The sequence below is a fragment of the Megascapheus bottae genome, chromosome 22, assembly GCF_031878675.1.
Source record: "Megascapheus bottae isolate mThoBot1 chromosome 22, mThoBot2.hap1, whole genome shotgun sequence".
Lineage (NCBI taxonomy): Eukaryota > Metazoa > Chordata > Mammalia > Rodentia > Geomyidae > Megascapheus > Megascapheus bottae.
The window spans coordinates 12939840-12956847 of record NC_143530.1 but is presented as its reverse complement, the minus strand read 5'-3'; the positions used below and the strand labels follow the sequence as shown (position 1 = coordinate 12956847).

The following is a 17008-nucleotide window of genomic DNA, read 5'->3' as shown; positions in this document are numbered from 1 at the left end:
CTGTGGCCAGTGTTCAGTGATTTTTTTTTTTTTTTTTAATGGCTCACGGGGCTTGAACTTGGCCTGGGCGCTGACCCTGAGCTCTTCAGCTCAAGGCTACCACCCTACTCTTGAGCTAAGCACTACTTGCCATTTTTCTAGAGGTTAATTGGAGATAAGTGTCTCTCGGTCTTTAGTGCCCGGGCTGGCTTTGAACCTCGATCCTCAGATCTCAGCCTCCTGAGTAGCTAGGATTACAGGCATGAGCTACAGTGCTCAGCAATTTTTTTGGGGGGGGGGGAAGGAATGGATTTAAAGAAAAAAACAGCTGTTTTTAATAAATAGTTTATTTATCCAAGTTTCCACCCTGATTTTGAAGTCTGTTGCTGTTTCTCCTTCTGGCTGAAGCCTGATTATGAGAACAGGGCCTCACACCACAGGCAGAGCGGACTCCAGCTCAGCCAAGTGTCCAGACATCAGAGGAAATGAAGAGTATTGCTCAAATGAGGAGACTGGAGCTTTATTAAGGAAACAAAAATGCCAGGAAGTCCAGAAAGGGGTGTCCAAGGTCTTCTGGAAGCAGCTGTGCATTTCCTCTGGCTGCTCCCTTCTCCAGCCTGCCTTGGAGGAGGCCATGTGGGATGAGAGGAATTCGAGACCCTCCGCACTTAATAAGGCCCCCCAACCAGGTGTTCTGGAGTGGCTCCCCAGCAGGTGGAGCTGGCAGGCGGCAGTGCTCCATGTAGCCGGCAGGGGGCAATGTGTGGCTACTGCCTACAGGTTGCCAGGGCTACATGTTCCTCTTAAAAAGCCCTGGCCAGGAAGGGAGGCTGTCCCAGTAAAACAAGGCTCTCCATGTAGGTGGGGAGCTGGGGCTCTAAGGGCCCTGGAACGGGCATTCTAGGCTTGGTGCAACATGTGGCTGCAGGTCTGGCCTGAATTCATTTCTGTGAGAAGCACCACTAAGGAGCTGGTGGCTGCGGGGCAGGCCGACCCTCCTGTTCTCAGCCTGCACACGACTCTTGTAATCCTGGCTAGGAAGGCAAAGCCTCCAACCCAAGGGGCCCTGTGGTCCAAAGTTCTCATTTCTAGCATCTTCCCTCTAGGACAAAAGTGGCCCATCCAACTGGTTGACAGCTTTCTCCCCTCACCCTTGGGCGCTCTAACACCCGCAAAGGCACATGGACCTAGCACTCCCCTATGCCCTGTTTCCAACCCACCTTCCAAGCTGAGGGACCCGCTGGTGGGTCATTTGGTCAGCAGTCCCAGCACTACTGTTCTTGGAAAACCAACCCGTCTCCCCCTTTCTGCTGGCAAGACAGGCAGAGGGGCTGGGCCTCCCTGGTTTCTCCCTGCCACTCCTACAGAAAGCCCACATTTCCTCTGAGAGGTCTCCAGATGGGGCAGGGGGTGAGTAGTCAAGGCAAGTGTGAACAACACAGCACCAGAGGTCTGCGCCCTCCCTGCGCCCAGGCTGGCAGCAGGCCAGGCTGGCTGGCACAGGCCCTGTGGGGCCTACCGCTCTGAGTCAGAGAAGGAGGAGGGCTTGGTCCACCTCCACACCAGCATGTCCTCCCCAGCCACTCGGTGGGACTCTGTCTGGATCCGGGATTCATTGGAGGCCAGGAACTCCACAGCACGGTCCCAGACCCGCTTCATGCGCCTCCTGTAATGGAGGAGGAGGGGGGAGAGGGCAGCAGAGTTCCAGGGAGGGCCTTGCCACTGTTCTGGGGTCCTGCCTCCCCTAGGACAGCTCCCTGCTTCTGCAGCCTAGATGAAGGCTCGGGGCCTGGCAGAGGCCTGCCTTCACAGTATGTCCTCCACGTGCCTTGGCATCCCAGTGGGTGCTGCTTTTCCTCGGCACTGCAGGCCCCGGGTGTGAAGAGAACATGTAGGGGTGTGTGGCAGGGAGTAATAGGGTCACTTGGAGCGGACAGTCAGGAGGCAGGCTGGGGTGCAGGGGCTTATTTTCCTGTCAGGCCCTATCACTGGAGGCTATGCAGCTGACTGGCCTGGGCAAGGCCACACTGCCCCGAGACTGAGCTGAGAGGATGATACCCAACCCTCCTAAGAGTCCAGGAGGAGACCATCATCACAGAGCAGGCTGTACCACACCTCATGGCCCATTTCTAGGCAACCAACAGGCTGCTAGCTGCTCTTGCTGGCTCCCCCACCTGCCTCATTGACCAGCTTCCCAACTCCCTCAACTCTCAGAGGCAGGCCTCCCTCACTTGGCCAGAGCCCACTACCTGCCAGCGATCCTTCTGTGTCGAGAACTTGGCCTTCGTCTGGGAGATGGATAGGGATGCTGAGAGCCAACAGGGGTGAGCAAGCCTCCTAGGATGCAGGATGGTCTCCCACCACAGGCAAGCCATACGCCTGCCAGCAGCTCTCAACACCTGCACTGAACCACAGGGCCCGGGCCGGGTGGTTCTGGCTACACAGGTCACTGTGCCATCCTGTTTTCTTATTCAAGGGAACAAGTGTGGGATCAGCGCTTGAAGACTGCGCTTGTGCCAGACACGGACTGAGCCAGGTCAGGCCACCTCCTCAGCAACCATCTCCTATCCCTTAGGACTTCTTACTGCCCAATACCATCCTTTCCTTATGCCTCGTATCACCTGACTTACTGTGGAACACACAGTGGGATAGAGATTCTGCTCCCCCCTGGCCACTGTGTGCTGATAAAGGCAGCCTCACCTCACTGTGGTCCTTGCTAGGCAGTGGAATGGCTATTTTGCAATAAGGAGAACACAGTTCAGGAGGGTTGAGAGTTGCCTGTGGCTCCACAAAGACTCCCGGCAGGGCCAGGCATCAGGTAGGAGCTGAGGTCCACGCAGTGGCCTCCCTGAGATCAGGAGGCCACACGACTGTCTAGGGAAGCACTGGCTGGCAGTGGTCTTGATCACTTTTGGTGGGGGTATGGCAGGTGTGAAGCAGCTTATGTTTAGGAAACTTTATTTTTGGTGGTGTAGGGAGTGAAACTAGGGACTCATGCACGTCAGGAAAGCACTGTCCCTAAATTATAACCTGTCCACCCTGGTCTTCTGTGAGATTGCCTTCAACTGCACGTATGTGCAGGCCTGTGCAGGAGCCAGCTCCGTAGGTAACAGGGATTCCTGACTCTGACAGACTCTTTACGATAAGAAACTGACTGGCACCCTAAGGAGGGGGTATTGAGACCACTGAGGTTTTTCTGGTGTACAGGAAAGCCACAGGAAGCCTATTTGTCCTTTGCCAGCTGTGACAAGGCACATGTTACTGTGGCAGCTACTATCCTGTAACCATAAGGAACCAGCCTGCTGGCAACATCCACAGGGGATGTGGCAGCTCTGTGCCCAGAGCCCCCCTACTCCTTGCTCTGGGTTTCTATTTATGAGACCAGTGAAACCTCCATAGTAAAAGACCCTGGAGACCCAAAGCATGGCAGCTGGCATCAACACTGAGGGTGTCTGTGGAGAGGCCCTGATACTCCTACATATCTCATTCTGCTAGACGGCTGAGCCCACTCCAGGAGTGGCAGGTGGTGATGAGGTCATGGGTCCTCAGGACACTGGGAGTTCAGCTCCATTGGTGCCAGGTTCTGGCTTCCTTCTGTGGGGACTGGTGAACCCGACCCTGCCTAATGAGGGAACACTCACCGGCTCTGAGGAGGGATGATGGTGTCACGCACGTGCAGGATGCCCACATATGGGTAGCGCTCCATGTCCTGCTCCCAGTCCACGTAGTGGTCCTGGACCAGGTCTGCAGGAGAGAGCACACTGCTCAGTGTGAGGCCCCGGTGATGTGGGAAGTCCTTTCCCCAGGGGCCCACGCACCTATAATCTTCTTCACCATCTCATACATGGCCTGCTCTTCCTCTTCCAACTTCCGCCATCGGTACTTCAAGAGAATTAGGAGTCCCCACAGAAAGGCCAGGCCTGTGAGGGAACGGAACACTGTCAACTCCTGGCCTCTCCTCTGGCCAATCAGAGCTCAGGTGGTGAGTGCCCTGCAGGGGGTGCTGTGGGGAGGGCGGGTGCCTGAGTATCTGTTATGTGTCAGATATGGGATGAGATGCAGGGAAGGGCATGACAAGAGAAAGCCTAGGCTATAAAGCAATTCCCTTCCTCCCACTGCTGTCACCAGAGGGATCCTCAGCCATCGGGGCCCTGGCCCCTCCCATCCTCCCCCCCTCCTCCCCCTGTGAACCTGAACCAGTGTGTCATACATGTATGCACAGTGGGCCCTTTGTGTTCTGAGACAGCTGCCGATAATGATTCCCCGCCTGGTGGAGTGGGAGAGCACAGCCTGTGCAGAGGCCTGTGGTGTGCAGCACAGGCTATCTCTGAGGTCTCAGGGCTCTGTCCCAGCCCTTTGTCTTCAGATACCCTGAAGTCTCTGTTCAAAGGCAGCTTCAATGCTGGGAGATAAGACCTGCTCCCCTGCTTGGCCCAGTACCCCGTGTTCTCTCTGCTTTCTGAAGGCATCTGGAGCTCTCTAGGAACTGAGGAGAATTAGGCCATGGTCCTGCTGTGCACCTGCCCAGCCCACTCCCCCTCACAGAAGTGGGCAGTCTCCCCTGTACCACATCAAGGGCATTTCTAGTTATCCTAATGCTCCCACTGCCAGTCTCCAAAGGTAAGGACAGCCCGGGGCAGAGGCTGACTTGATTGTTTGCTCTGTTTTATTAGACAGACTTCAGGTTCAGCAGACAGAAATGAACCCTTTGGCTCGGAATAAGTCACCAGGTGGGCACTGTGCTGGGCCCTGGACTCGGGGCACAGGATGGTGGCCAGGACTTACACCAGAAGAAGATGAGCACATGGGTGACGGCGGTGAGCAGGGCGCGGCTCAGGCGGCAGCCGACGCCCATCCGGGGCCGGGCCGACTCCAGGCAGACCACCTTGTCCACAGTTGTCACCAACTCGGATGGGTCTTCTCCTTTCAACCTGAAACGGGTCACGGGGTCCCAGTGTATCCCAGAGGAACTGTGGTGTATGCCCCACACCAATCAGGAGGGGGGAAAGGCAAAGGAAGGAGGAACCAAGCCACATTACAGCACAGGCTTGGTATCCCAGTTGTGCTCTTTCCAGAAATTTCCCACATTGGCTACTTAGAAAGAATAAAGCTTTAAAGACGGCAGCAAGCTTGAACCCCTACCGTTAAAGTGACATCCCCCTCTGTCTGGTCTTTGACAGCCTCTCTCAGCGTGCAGAAGATTAAACTGTAAATTGGATTCCCACCTCCCAGCGTAGTGCAATGGAAATGTTTACTGAATCTCTCGTTTTGCAGTAGCAAGGCTAGAACTGAAAGACAGGGTCTGGGAGGTGATGAGCAGGCATGTGAGCTGTGTGGTGTTAAGATCATGGGGCGAGTGAGGTTCACGGTGAATGGGACCCACCAGACTGTCGAAGGCCAGGCCCCTGCCATGACACCTGTGCCATGCTGGGAGAAGAGGCATCAAGACCTGGCTAGCACTCACGCCAGAGGCCTCTTCCAGCCTAGTTGACCCTGGGGCACAATACCAGGCTCTGGAATGGCTGCAGTCTGGTGGCCTGATTTCTCAAGATCCACTTTCCACGCTGGCCCTCTTAGTGGCCCAGCCACCTCCCTGTGGCCTTCTGCAGCAGGAGGTGAGTGTTATGGTTCTTGGTTAGCCCTGGCGCACTACAGACGGGAACGTCTGTATCCCTTCTGCTTTACCAACACAGGGAAATGGCTCAGCACTCTGGGCAGCTGTATTTTAAGCCTCTGAATCTTAACCGTGCCTTGCATCCAGTTACCATGCTTTAGGCCGAGATGCCTGAGGGGTTCCACTGGATGCACAGCTGATGGAATTAGTAATTTGGGTGGATTAAGTAGAAGCAAACAAAACCCTAGAGCATGTGTTCTATAGTAGTAGAGCTGGGCAAAGGCAAGTGGTGGGGGCTCTGCTAGGGCAGGGGCCCCAGGGTTGCCTGGTTGTGGGCTGGGATGCCCCTCCCCCACTGAGCACACGCAAGGCCTTTCAGTCTCTGGAAAGGGCTGTTATCTCTACCAACAGTGCTGGCCAAAGATGGAAAAAAAAAAGTAGGGCAAAAGCTGCCTGGTCAGAATAAAATCCAGTATTTCCCAAGCAATTTCCATACTGAGTAAAACCAACCTGCAGAATCATTTCATCTGCAAATGAAAACTTGAACCCCAGGAGAGGAAGTACAGAAAAGCTCCTCCGATAGCAAACTGCTGATGACAAACCAAGTGGGCAGCCAGAGTTACTTGAGGCAGAATTAGCTGGGCTACCAGGCTATAGCATCCCATTGCTCCAGACTCTCAACCTAGCCCATGGACTGGCTCAGTGAGGCCCGAAGCTCATGCCCAAGACCCTGTGCACCGGAGGCAGCTGATGTGGGGAGTACAACAATGCAGGCCTGACGCTGCTGCACCCATGTCACCCTGTGATGCCCGTCCACACTCACCAGATGCCCACGTCCTTGTTGCTGCTCAGTATCCAGGTCAGTGCAGCTTCAAACTTGGCGGAAGAGCTGCTGGTCACATTCTAGGGGTAGGAGAGGACATTAGTTCTGCCTCTGGCAGTCTAGCCAGAACAGCATTTGGTGCTAGATTAAAGAAGCCCTCCCTCAGCAGCCTCCACAAGCCCTAGGCCTCATTCCACTAGATACATAACAGACTGGCAAGAAGAGAATCTGGATGAGGAGAGGCAGGAAGAAGTTGGGCAAGAGGAAGTGATGAGGAAACATTCCCAGAAAAACAGTGCAGGTCTAGGTGGCCTGAATAGCATTGTCTCCGAATCTGAAGGAGGAGACCAGAGAGCTGCAGCTCATCTTCACGTAAAATGCAAAAGAGCACCATGATGGGGTGGGGATGATAGCCAGTTCCAGCTGTGTGGCTGCAGAATGCCCCTGACCCTCTATAGGTCTGGTTTTTCTTATCTCTAAAAAGAAAATTAAACTACATCATCCCCGAGGTTCCTGCCAGCTTCAGAATGCCATAATTCTACCACTGGAGACCATGCAGAAAATCAAACAGGTCCTGAGAATACAAAGGAAGTTATAAGGGCAGTGACAGGAGGTCGGGGCAGGATGAACAGGTTAAATGTATCTCCTAAAAGCTCCTGGGGCCAGGCACTGGTGATTTTTATCTGCAATCCTAGCTACTGAGGATGCTAAGATCTGAGGATCACCATTTAAAACTAGTCAAGGCAGAAAAGGCCTTAAGACTCTTATCTCTGATTAACCACTAGAAAACAAGTGGAGTTGTGGTTCCAGGTGGTATAGCACTGGCCTTGAACAGAAAAGCTTAGGGACATGCCCAGGCCCTGAGTTCAAGCCTCAGGACCGAACAAAAAGCAAACAAACAAAAACAAAAAACAAAATAACAACAACAACAAAAGCACTGCTGGGAGAGAAAACAATGAACCAAGGAAGCAGGGAAGTGGGTCTCTCAGCAAGGCCCTGCAGCTGAAGGAAGGTCACTGCCATATGCTCCCATTCAGCAGGCAGGGCTCTGGGGCAGTCTCCTCTGTGGCTGCCTTAAAGTACCTAAGGTTCCATTTAGTTTATTGATCAGCTCTAGAAGCTTGTGGATAGTTTCTCAGGTCCTTTAGATAAGATCATGGCATCTGCAAATAGGGATAGTTTGACTTCTTTTCCTATGGCTCCATTCAATTTAAAAGAAAAGAAGTAAGCAGGGAAGGAAGACAGGCAGGCAGGTAGGCAGGCACAAAACAGAAAACAAAAAAGGAAAAAAACCCACAGGGGGGCCGGGAGTTTGGCCTAGTGGTAGAGTGCTTGCCTAGCATGCACGAAGACCCGGGTTCGATTCCTTGGTACCACAGATGTGGAAAAAAAGCCGGAAGTGGTGCTGAGGCTCAAGTGGTAGAGTTCTAGCCTTGAAAAAGTCCAAGGACAGTGCTCAGGCCCTGAGCCCAAGCCCAGGACTGGCAAAACAAACAAACAAACAAAAAAAAACCAAAAACCCAAAACCCAGGACTGGAAGGATTAATAGGAAGGCAGCCACCCTCCCAGGAATGCAGAAGGCCTACTCACTTCCAGGTATTCCTGGGCCTCCAGAACAGGAATGCATTTGCTTTTTAGCTTCTCTGGATTGCCACACTCAAAATTCCCTGGAAGAGAAAAAGATACACTCAAATACAGAGAAGAGGTTAAAAAAAAATACTTAGAAACGGACTAAAAATGCAGCAAGAATCAAGCTATCAGCTCTAATCAGGAGCATGTGGCCCAGTGCTCCCCAGCTTCTGTGGGGCATCTTCACTCTACAGCAAGATCAAAAGCCACTTAGCTTGGATCGATTCCAGATCATTAAAACCTGACCTGCAAAGCAGTGCAGCGATTTGCATTAAATGACTAAAAAGCTGCCCAATACCAAGGTCTGTTTGCAATTGGTCCCTAAAAGGATCAGACAGACAGCTCAGGAAGGGATGGGAACGGGCACTATAAATAAACACAGCCTGGGAAAAAATACAGCAGGGAGGCCACTAGCACCGCATGGACTCTGATGCAGGGACTCTGATCTTGACACAGATTGGCAACCTGCAACTCTAAGCCCATTGTCTCCAGGGGCCCGGGGAGGGGGGAGAGGGCTAGGCTCTAGGTCTCCTGCTAGGCATCCTGGAAGACCAGTTTCCACCTAACATGAAGCCTCTCCTTGGACCTGCCCAGGCTTCCAGGCCAGCATAAGCCCTCAGCTCATGAAGGCCCCTCAATTAGCTAACTTGGGACAGAGTGGGTACCTTGCCATAGCTTTTGGCTCTCCTTTACATGGCTATGGTTTACTGCATGTGCTGCTTCCTGTGGGCCAACCAGATTCCTTGAGAGCAGGGAGAGCAAATGATGAGGCATATACAAGATCCCTGATACTCACACAAGGCCTTCCTATCCTTCACCTGGCCCACTTGGATGGGGGTAACTGGCCAATTTAAACATCTGTGGGTTGAGGGAGTAAACTGGAAGGTACTATACAGTTTTTCCCTGAGAATGAACTCAGACCTGTCCCCCAGTACAGTCATATCCTCCATTTCAAAGTCGATTTGACCCCGTGTGGGTCTCTTCATCCTTTCCCTAGGCTAAGGTGGCTTCTCACATCCTTCTGCACCTATCTGATGACCCTGCCTCTGATCTCCTTGATGGCCCTGGTTTGGCTTCTTCCTGTCCTCTCCCGATACATAGGCTTTGTCAAGAAAGCTTTAAAATGAGTCTGCTTAAATGACACTGTGCCATTCAAGCTCCTGCTGTGCTTGCCTTCCTGACACCTGCCCTAAGATGCCCGGGTCTTTGCCCATCAGATCAAGGTCCAAGGGCCTGGCACCCATGGCTACCCTCAGTGGGGCCCAACCAGCACTGGTGAACTTCATCTCTTTTTTCTCTTCCCCTGTAGTTAGCCAGACTTTCTATACCTGCCCCCTTCAGTATGTTCCGGACTCTCTGGCCTGTCCCTACCTACACCCACATAAGTAGTGCCATGGAGCTGGCACAGAGGTCATCTCCATGTGACATCTCTTCCTGACTGTTTTAGATAAAAGGCATTGTGTCTCCTTGCAATGTGTGGCCTCTTAGTTCTTGTCCAATCAAATCTTTTGTCACCCAGTGGCCAGGGCAGTAGGCGCCTTTCTCTTGCCTGCAACACAAGAAGAGCTCTGGGTGACTCACCTCAGACCCTACATGGCCAGCATAGTGCCCAGGACACAGCTGTCCAACAGGAGGAGAGGGCAGAGCCCACATTCCCTTCCATCTATGAAACCTGTGTCTTCCCAGCTGCCCCTGACCAGAAGGCAGCAGGTACCAAGGCTCTTACTGGCACAGGCTAGGACCACATATGGAGGGTGAGATGAGAAACTGCTACTGCTGATCCTTCATGAAGCAGAGCTTCTTGATCTCAGGATGCACACAGACCCCCTGGGACTTTCCCGACTCCATGGACTAGAACAGGACATGAATGAAGCTGCATTTCCAGAAAACTGTGATGGTGATGTTTGGACCATAGCCAAGACACAAAAGTTAAGATGCTCAGTCAACCCCAATAAGAGGTATGGGCCTTGAGGCCAGAGATGTCACCTGCACTTTTTTTTTTTTTGTCAGTCTTGGGCTTGAGCTGAGGGCCTGAGCACTGTCCTTGGACTTTCTCAAGGCTAGAGCTCTACCACCTGGGCCTCAGCACCACCTCTGGCTTTTTTCTATGTATGTGGTACCAAGGAATTGAATCCGGGTCTTCGTGCAAGCTAGGCAAGCACTCTACCACTAGGCCAAACTCCCGGCCCCTCACCTGGACTTTTGTATCCTCCTCTGCACCTGGCATAGAGAGGGGTCACATAATCCCTTGTGGATGCATGTCAGGATGACTGTGATGAGGGGCAGGAGCCTCAAGTCCTTTCCTCTCCATCCATCTCCAGCCTCCTAGCATCAGGAAAGAGAAGCTGGCAGAGGAGGGCCCATAAGACTGACCTTGAGGATGAGGACTCTTAGGAGGAGTTAGTTCAAGTCACTCAACCTTGGCTGCCCAATAAGATCCTAGCTTCAGCATCTTCTCAGACATCTCCTGTGACAGGTACCTTGGAACATTCTTTAGACTAAACTGATCTGTCTGGGTTGTGACTGGTAACGTTGGTTAAGTGTGGACATTCACCCCTGCTGTCCACAGGAGAACACAGGCTCTAAGAAGACTCAGGGCCTGGGCAGAAACCACCACCACCACCAATTGCTGACATCCCACGGAAGGGAGTTTATCATGTGCCCCTGCAGGCCCCTGGGTCCCTTAAAGAGAAGCAAGGCCAAACATGTATTATCTCAACAGGAGGCTCAAAAAAGATGACAGTGGAAGTAGGAGTGCGACTTAGCTTCTGAATGTCTTCTGGGGACAGTCATGGTGGTCACAGCATGACTCATCAGGGGCTTGGCGCTACTCACCGGCTTGGATAGCCAGGAAGTTGTAGAGTTCGTGCAGCAGCTCCAGCAAGGCCGCCTTCTGCTTGGCCTGGCAGAACTGAAAAGGCATAAGACAAGCAGTCAGCTTTTCCCCCTCCATTGTGACAGCCAGAAACATCTGATTCTAAAAGAAGCAAATTCTGCAGAGCTCGGGCCCAGGGAGAGAGGTGATAAATATCAGGCTAAGTGACTGAGAAGGGCACCGCGATGGTGGAGGCGGTCACAAGCAGACATAGTGACAAAGGAGACCCACTTGGAGGATCTGGGCCTCTACTGCCCAGTACCACTTGCCTAGAGACGAGTAGGAGGGGCCAATGAGCACAGGCTCCCAGCTTCCTCAGAGGAAAGAGCCATAGTGGCTGGGCCGTGCACAGCTCATTGGTCAGGGCAGAATGTTAGGGACTGCAGGCTTGTTAGGCCACTCCTGTGCATTTATGGGGAACCTGGGTGGAGAAGGGAGATAGAGCCCATCTGAGGAAGGACAGTGGTCAGGATCTGATGAATTTCTATACAAATTTCTCTGCACCTGCTGACATTACCTCAAGGACACTGAACTGAAGGTACCAGATGATAAAATGTACTGATTAAGACAACCAACCCCCTGGGCCAGGAGTTTGACCTAGTGGTAGAGTGCTTGCCTAGCAGACATGAAGACCCTGGTTCAATTCCTTGGTACCACATACTTAGATAAAGCTGGAAATGATGCTGTGGCTCAAGTGCTCTAGCCTTGAGAAAACCCAAGGACAGTGCTCAGGCCCTGAGTTAAAGCGTCAGGACTGGCAAAAAAAAAAAAAAAAAAAGACAACTCATCTCAGCCTGTTCCCATACTCTTGACTCTTGGAAGCACAAAGTCAGAAAGAAAAACCACAACAGTTCTCAGTCTCGGAAAAGGAAAGAATAGCAAATACTCAAATGCCCATCTTGGCTCTGGGTGAGGCAATCCCAAGGACACTTTCAGCGAGGACCCCACCAAACCCAAGAACTCTGTCCCCACTTGCCTATTCCAGGGTCCACATTCCATAAAGAACAAGGGGACCTCATGAAGGTAGCCCGATAAACCAGTGTGGCTATTGCCCAGGCTTAGCTGTGTGCTCAGAGGCAGGCTGGCTTATAAACGGAATATTTGGAGTCTGAAGCCCTGTCTGACAGGGGCCAGAAGCCATCTGCTCACCGAGCATGTCTGGCATGGACCTAAAGGGACCTGTCTGGGCTCATTCAAGTACAGCATGAGTCTGTCCAGCTCAGAAGAGGGCCAGGGAGCAAATGTGCCATTTGCTTGGGGTCTGGCACATTTAAGAAAGATGTCAGATTTAGGGTATACAAAGCAAAACCAGCAAACCGTTTCCCAGTGCAAAAGGCAAACAAAACTACCATCAGGAGACAAGATGTGTCTTCTAGAACAGCTACTTTTTCCTGGATTTCCTTTCAGTCTTTAGAAGTGAAACTTTCCCTCTGGCCACCTACGTTTCTATTTCTAGGCTGTTTCCTTTCATCATCAATTGCAGTTTTTACAGTGGGAGGCAAGTTAAACTTATTACTAATCTGTTTGGGCAAAACAATTGGGAAAGCAAAGACCTTTGGTGGATGAGTACAATAAATGAGTGTCATAAAACACCCCCAAATATGACACATCAGAAACCAAGGACAAATGAAACCTGGATGCCCTTCATTAACATGGGCAAGCGTCAGTACAGGGGCGTCTGCATGACCACACATCATTTCTTCCCTGGCCCGAGGGCTGTGCAGGCCCAGCATTGCACACTTAATAATTAGACTACTAAGTCATGCCCTCTGGCCACACACAACTTTTCCGGGTAAGATTTATGAGCTGAAAATTTACTGCTTTGTATCTTTCCCAGACTACCGCCAGAATCAGCTGCCTGCATGATTCACAAATGCAGGGGGCCGCTCCCTTTCCCAAATGTTATTCCAAGGGAGCATTAGGGCTTCATCAAACAAATGGAAACATAGTCCAACAGGGCTAACTCCACTGACCACTCACTTCAAGCTAACCCCTCCAAGGTGTCAAATCGGAAGCACATTTTTAGAGTCACAGATGTCCACCAGCGAGGAGGCTGTGCAATTGAGAACTGAGGCTTAGGAACTGCCAGCCTTTCCTCCCTGCACCAGCGAGCTTGAGAGGTCCTTCAGCAACCCACTGTATCTATCTCCCAGGATCAACTTAGGCAGAAGATCAAAGTCTCCGATGCTGCAATTGACGGGAGCGCTTCTGCCACAAGCCCAGCGGTGGATCCGGGAGATCAGTCTATATTTCAAGTACTGCTTCACAGCCACAATTGAGTGTGACACAACCATCACAGAACACGATGTGATTCTGGTACATTACAGGAAATGCTCCCTGAAAATGATCCTATTAGGATCTTCTTCTGGGGATGTTTACCTCCTGATGGAGGATAGCATCCTCAGGAGGAACAGTAAAAGCAAAACGCAAACTCACCTCATCGGTTTTTCTCTCGCAGTCCTCTGGTAATAACTTCACTGAGACCAAGAAAAGAAACAGTGTTAAAAATGTGGGTTAAGGAAAAGACTTCTTTCAAATTGCAGGGGAAGCAGAATATTACTGATACAAGGGAGGGGACTAGAGAGATGGCATCTAAAGGTGGCACTTTTGAAGGGTGCACACAAGATATTAAGAACTTCCCCTTCTAGGACTAGGAAGTTAGATAGTTGGCTCCTTTTCCAGCTGAAATGAACAGCCACTGCTTCTTGGGCAGTTTAACCACTTGGAACCTATTTCCTCGTCTGTAAAATGGGGGGAGGTGGGGTCATATGGACCTCCCTTAACACTGGGAGTTAGGCCCAAACAATATCCAGAAGCTTTCTGAAGTATAAACAATGTTAAGCAGGGATTAACACCATCATGGGGAAGGAACCCCAGGTAAAGTCCAGTACGTATCCCCAAGATTCAAAGTAGCTCAGCAATGAGTATAAATGCGAAACTATGACATCCTCAGCGTGGTGCCATGACATTGAAGGCTGCTTCATTTCTCTAGAAGGTTCACAAAGGACTCCGAGAGTTCACTGACTGCTCTCATAGTGAAGAATCATTTGAGTATCCACCTAAGTCTGTGATCCCAATCCCACCACAGCTGAGACATAATTCAGACTTGTCTTGGATTTCAGTTGTTCTGGCTAGAGTGAAAAAATGTGGCCTTGACTCCAGGCTGGGAACAGTATTGACACTCAAGCTTTGAGAAGTGTATTAAAAATTTGCAAACTGGCCAGGAGTTTGGCCTGGTGGTAGAGTGCTTGCCTTGCATGCACGAAAACCAGGTTTGATTCCTCAATACCACATACATAGAAAAGGCCAGAAGTGGTGCTGTGGCTTGAGTGTTAGAGCTCTAGCCTTAAGAAAGCCCAAGAACAGTGCTCAGGCCCTGACTGAGCCCCAAGACTGGCCAAAAAAAAAAAAAAAAAAAAAGTTTGCAAACTGAAGTATTATTTTTGAATTTATAATGAAATGATCTCCATGTGATTTCTTACTAGAACCTACAGTTAAAGAGATAACTTTTCCTTTTGAGGAAACACCAATCCTCAGCTATTAAGGAGACAGTGCATGCCACACACTTTTTTACTGGTGTGTCTAGTTGTGTAATTAAGTGTGGACAGAGGGGCAATGACAGTGTCTCGAATCACAGACGCTGTCCTAGCTCACTCCACAGAGTGCTGCAATGACAAACACCCCCACTTAAAGCGCTTTAACTTTCCTAAAGGTTCTCCTACACCGGATCCACAGTTGGGGTTTGGAGTCCTTTCAGCCCCTTGGTTTGAAGTGAAGGACCCTTTTTTTGTTGTTGTTGTTTTGAAAGGTAGGACCACAGCCAAATCCTGTGGTCCAGTTGCATTGGGGTAGGGGGTCTTCAAGAAGGTACTGAATTGGGAGGATCAAGAGGGAAGAACCAAAGCCAGGTGGGGAATGGCCTGTCTCTCTCAAAAGAAAATCCGAGGTTGGGGTAGAATTCGTTCCCAGCACGTGGTGAAGCAGGGAGACATCAGAATGGAGGGCCAGGGCAGGAAAGGAGACAGCGAAGGCAGAAAGTACTGCAGATGCTGGGAAGACGGAAAGCGAGGGCCTGCGAGTGGGCAGGCCGGCAGCTGGGAGCCGCTGGCAGGCGGCAGGGCTGTGCGGCCCGGGCTGGGAGGCCACCCGCGCCCCCGGGGCCCTCCCCTGCGCCGGCCCGGGACGTACTGTTGTCCTCCGCCTCCTGCGGCGCCGAGGGCTTGCCCATCTTCACCCAGAGGATGCCCAGGAAGACGAACAGCAGCCCCAGGCTGGCCCAGAGCAGCAGCCGGGACAGGCAGCGCTCCAGCCGCCGCCCCACCTCCGGTCGGGCCCGCGCCGCGCCCGCAGAGCCGGCTCGCGTGGCCCGCAGGCCGGGACGCGGGTCCGGACCGAGAAGGGCGGAGGGCGGCCGCGCCGAGGACGGCGGGGACGCGCCCCACCAGCGGCGGACCGGGCCCAGGGCGGCTTTGTCGGGCGTCCGGGCGTCCTCGTCCTCCTCAGAGCTGCCTCGGACCGAGGGGCGACGCCGGAGCGGCGCAGGGCGGGCGGGATGGGCGAGGCCGCGGCTCCCGGCCCAGGAAGCGGCGGAGGCCCCGAAGTCGCCATAGGCCCCGAAGTCGCCATAGGCCCCGGGGGTCCGGTAGGCCGGGCCCGGGGCCGGCGGGGAGAGCCAGGGCTCCGCCCGCACGGGGGCCGCGGCGGGCCGGGCGCGCAGCGGCGCCTCCTCGCGTAGCCGGGCCTCGTCCCGCAGCCGCTCCGGGATCCGCGGCCGGGCCTCGTCCCGCAGCCGCTCCTCGTCGCGCAGCCGGGCCTCGCCCCGCAGGCGGCGCAGCTTGTTGCGGTAGACGTCCCGGGTGGTGTCGGTGATGGGTCCTGGCTGGAAGCCCAGGGCCTGCAGCTCACGCCGCAGCTCCAGGTCCGACAGGCCGGCCATGGCCAGGACGCCGCCCCCCGCCCGCCCCTGGCGCGCACCGCACCCGGAACTGCTCCCGCCGGCAGCCGCGGCGGAGCGGGCGGGGCCCGCGCCATGCTGGGAAGGTCGGACTCGGGCGCCATGCTGGGAAGGTCGCCTCTGACCGATGGGTCGGCCATACCGAGGAGGTCTGCATAGCTGCGCCGCCATGTTGAGAAGGTCTGGCATACGTTTGTGCTTTATTTATCTGGCTTCAGTACTTGTTTCACTTCCTCTCGCGTGTCTTTTATCTCTACCCATGTCTACACTTTGTCCTCTGCCCCTAACGAGGCCAGTGCCACGAGACAGGCGTCCAGAAAGCCGTCGATCTAATGGAGGTGTGCTGGATGGTTAAGGACGAGGCCCTGTCGAGGGCTGGGCGAGTCTGGGGTTTGGGTGGGTGGCGGGAGGACCCTGTCCTGACGCTGGGCCACCTGCAGGCCAGCCGTGCACACAACTGGCCAACCCTGGGCCCTGACCATGCGCCGCCCGGGCCCGGGAGACTCTGCCCTCCGCCGGCGCCCGCCCCAGGCCCACGCGGCGCCCACGGTAGAGGCAGAAGAGCCCCGAGTCTTGTGCCAAGTGCACAGAGGAGGTGGTTCAGAGGAGCCTGCTTCGCCGGGGCCATGCGCATTACATTTAAAGAGATGGGGAGGGGCGCACCCGACCCCCCGTCTAGACGCTCGCACCGTGGTCTAGGATATGGGGTCCAGTTCCACAGCAGAGGCGTGACCACAACGTGTGAGCATTCCCAAGTGACATCCCCGGTCTGCTGGCCGAAATTCCTGGCTGGGCTGCTGGGAGGATTAGAACAGCCAACATGTGTGACGTGTTTAGGATAATGCCTGGCACATGTTCATCTCTGTTTATACTCAACCCGTGCTGGTGCAGAGCCTCCCGTTGGGCAGGTGATTTGGTTACATGAAGGCTCTTGGTAGGAACCCCCTAAGGGAGGCAAGGGGAGCTGTAGCAAATGGAAACAGAGCTGTAGATTATTGCTTTCTTCTGTCTCTTCTGTTCCTTTCACATCCTTCATCAACTCCCTTTTCGAAACATTTATTGCCAGTCTAGTGTTTCTTTCTCACACTCCTTCAGTTCTCCTCCCAGAATCCCCTCCTCCCCAGAGTCGCTTTA

The 17008-nt window shown here is 53.3% G+C and overlaps 1 protein-coding gene across 2 annotated transcripts; it reads right to left on the bottom strand.

Annotated features, from left to right (window-relative positions):
- Window positions 1-483: 483 nt before the first annotated feature.
- On the bottom strand, window positions 484-15897 carry Lemd2 (LEM domain nuclear envelope protein 2). 2 transcript variants are annotated; one of them, XM_090355869.1, is made up of 10 exons: window positions 15109-15897; window positions 13357-13397; window positions 10881-10956; window positions 8007-8083; window positions 6417-6496; window positions 4765-4910; window positions 3798-3899; window positions 3621-3723; window positions 2229-2445; window positions 1499-1645 (listed from the first exon to the last, which is right to left on the bottom strand). In XM_090355869.1, exons 1-10 carry the CDS (start codon window positions 15854-15856, stop codon window positions 1592-1594), a joined length of 1644 nt encoding a protein of 547 aa, XP_090211995.1. In that variant the 5' UTR covers window positions 15857-15897; the 3' UTR covers window positions 1499-1591. The 2 variants fall into 2 exon arrangements, with proteins under 2 accessions (XP_090211996.1, XP_090211995.1); XM_090355870.1 differs by lacking the exon at window positions 2229-2445 and having other exon boundaries at window positions 484-1645; window positions 15109-15895.
- Window positions 15898-17008: the final 1111 nt, after the last annotated feature.

Excerpts from the sequence above, each read along its gene's own strand:
- Lemd2 (XM_090355869.1), bottom strand. The coding sequence starts at position 15,856 with ATGGCCGGCCTGTCGGACCTGGAGCTGCGGCGTGAGCTGCAGGCCCTG. Across the intron at positions 13,398-15,108 it reads GCAGGAGGCGGAGGACAACA|TGAAGTTATTACCAGAGGAC; the intron begins GTACGTCCCGGG and ends TCTTGGTCTCAG. Across the intron at positions 2,446-3,620 it reads ATCATCCCTCCTCAGAGCCG|AAAACAGGATGGCACAGTGA; the intron begins GTGAGTGTTCCC and ends CCCTTGAATAAG.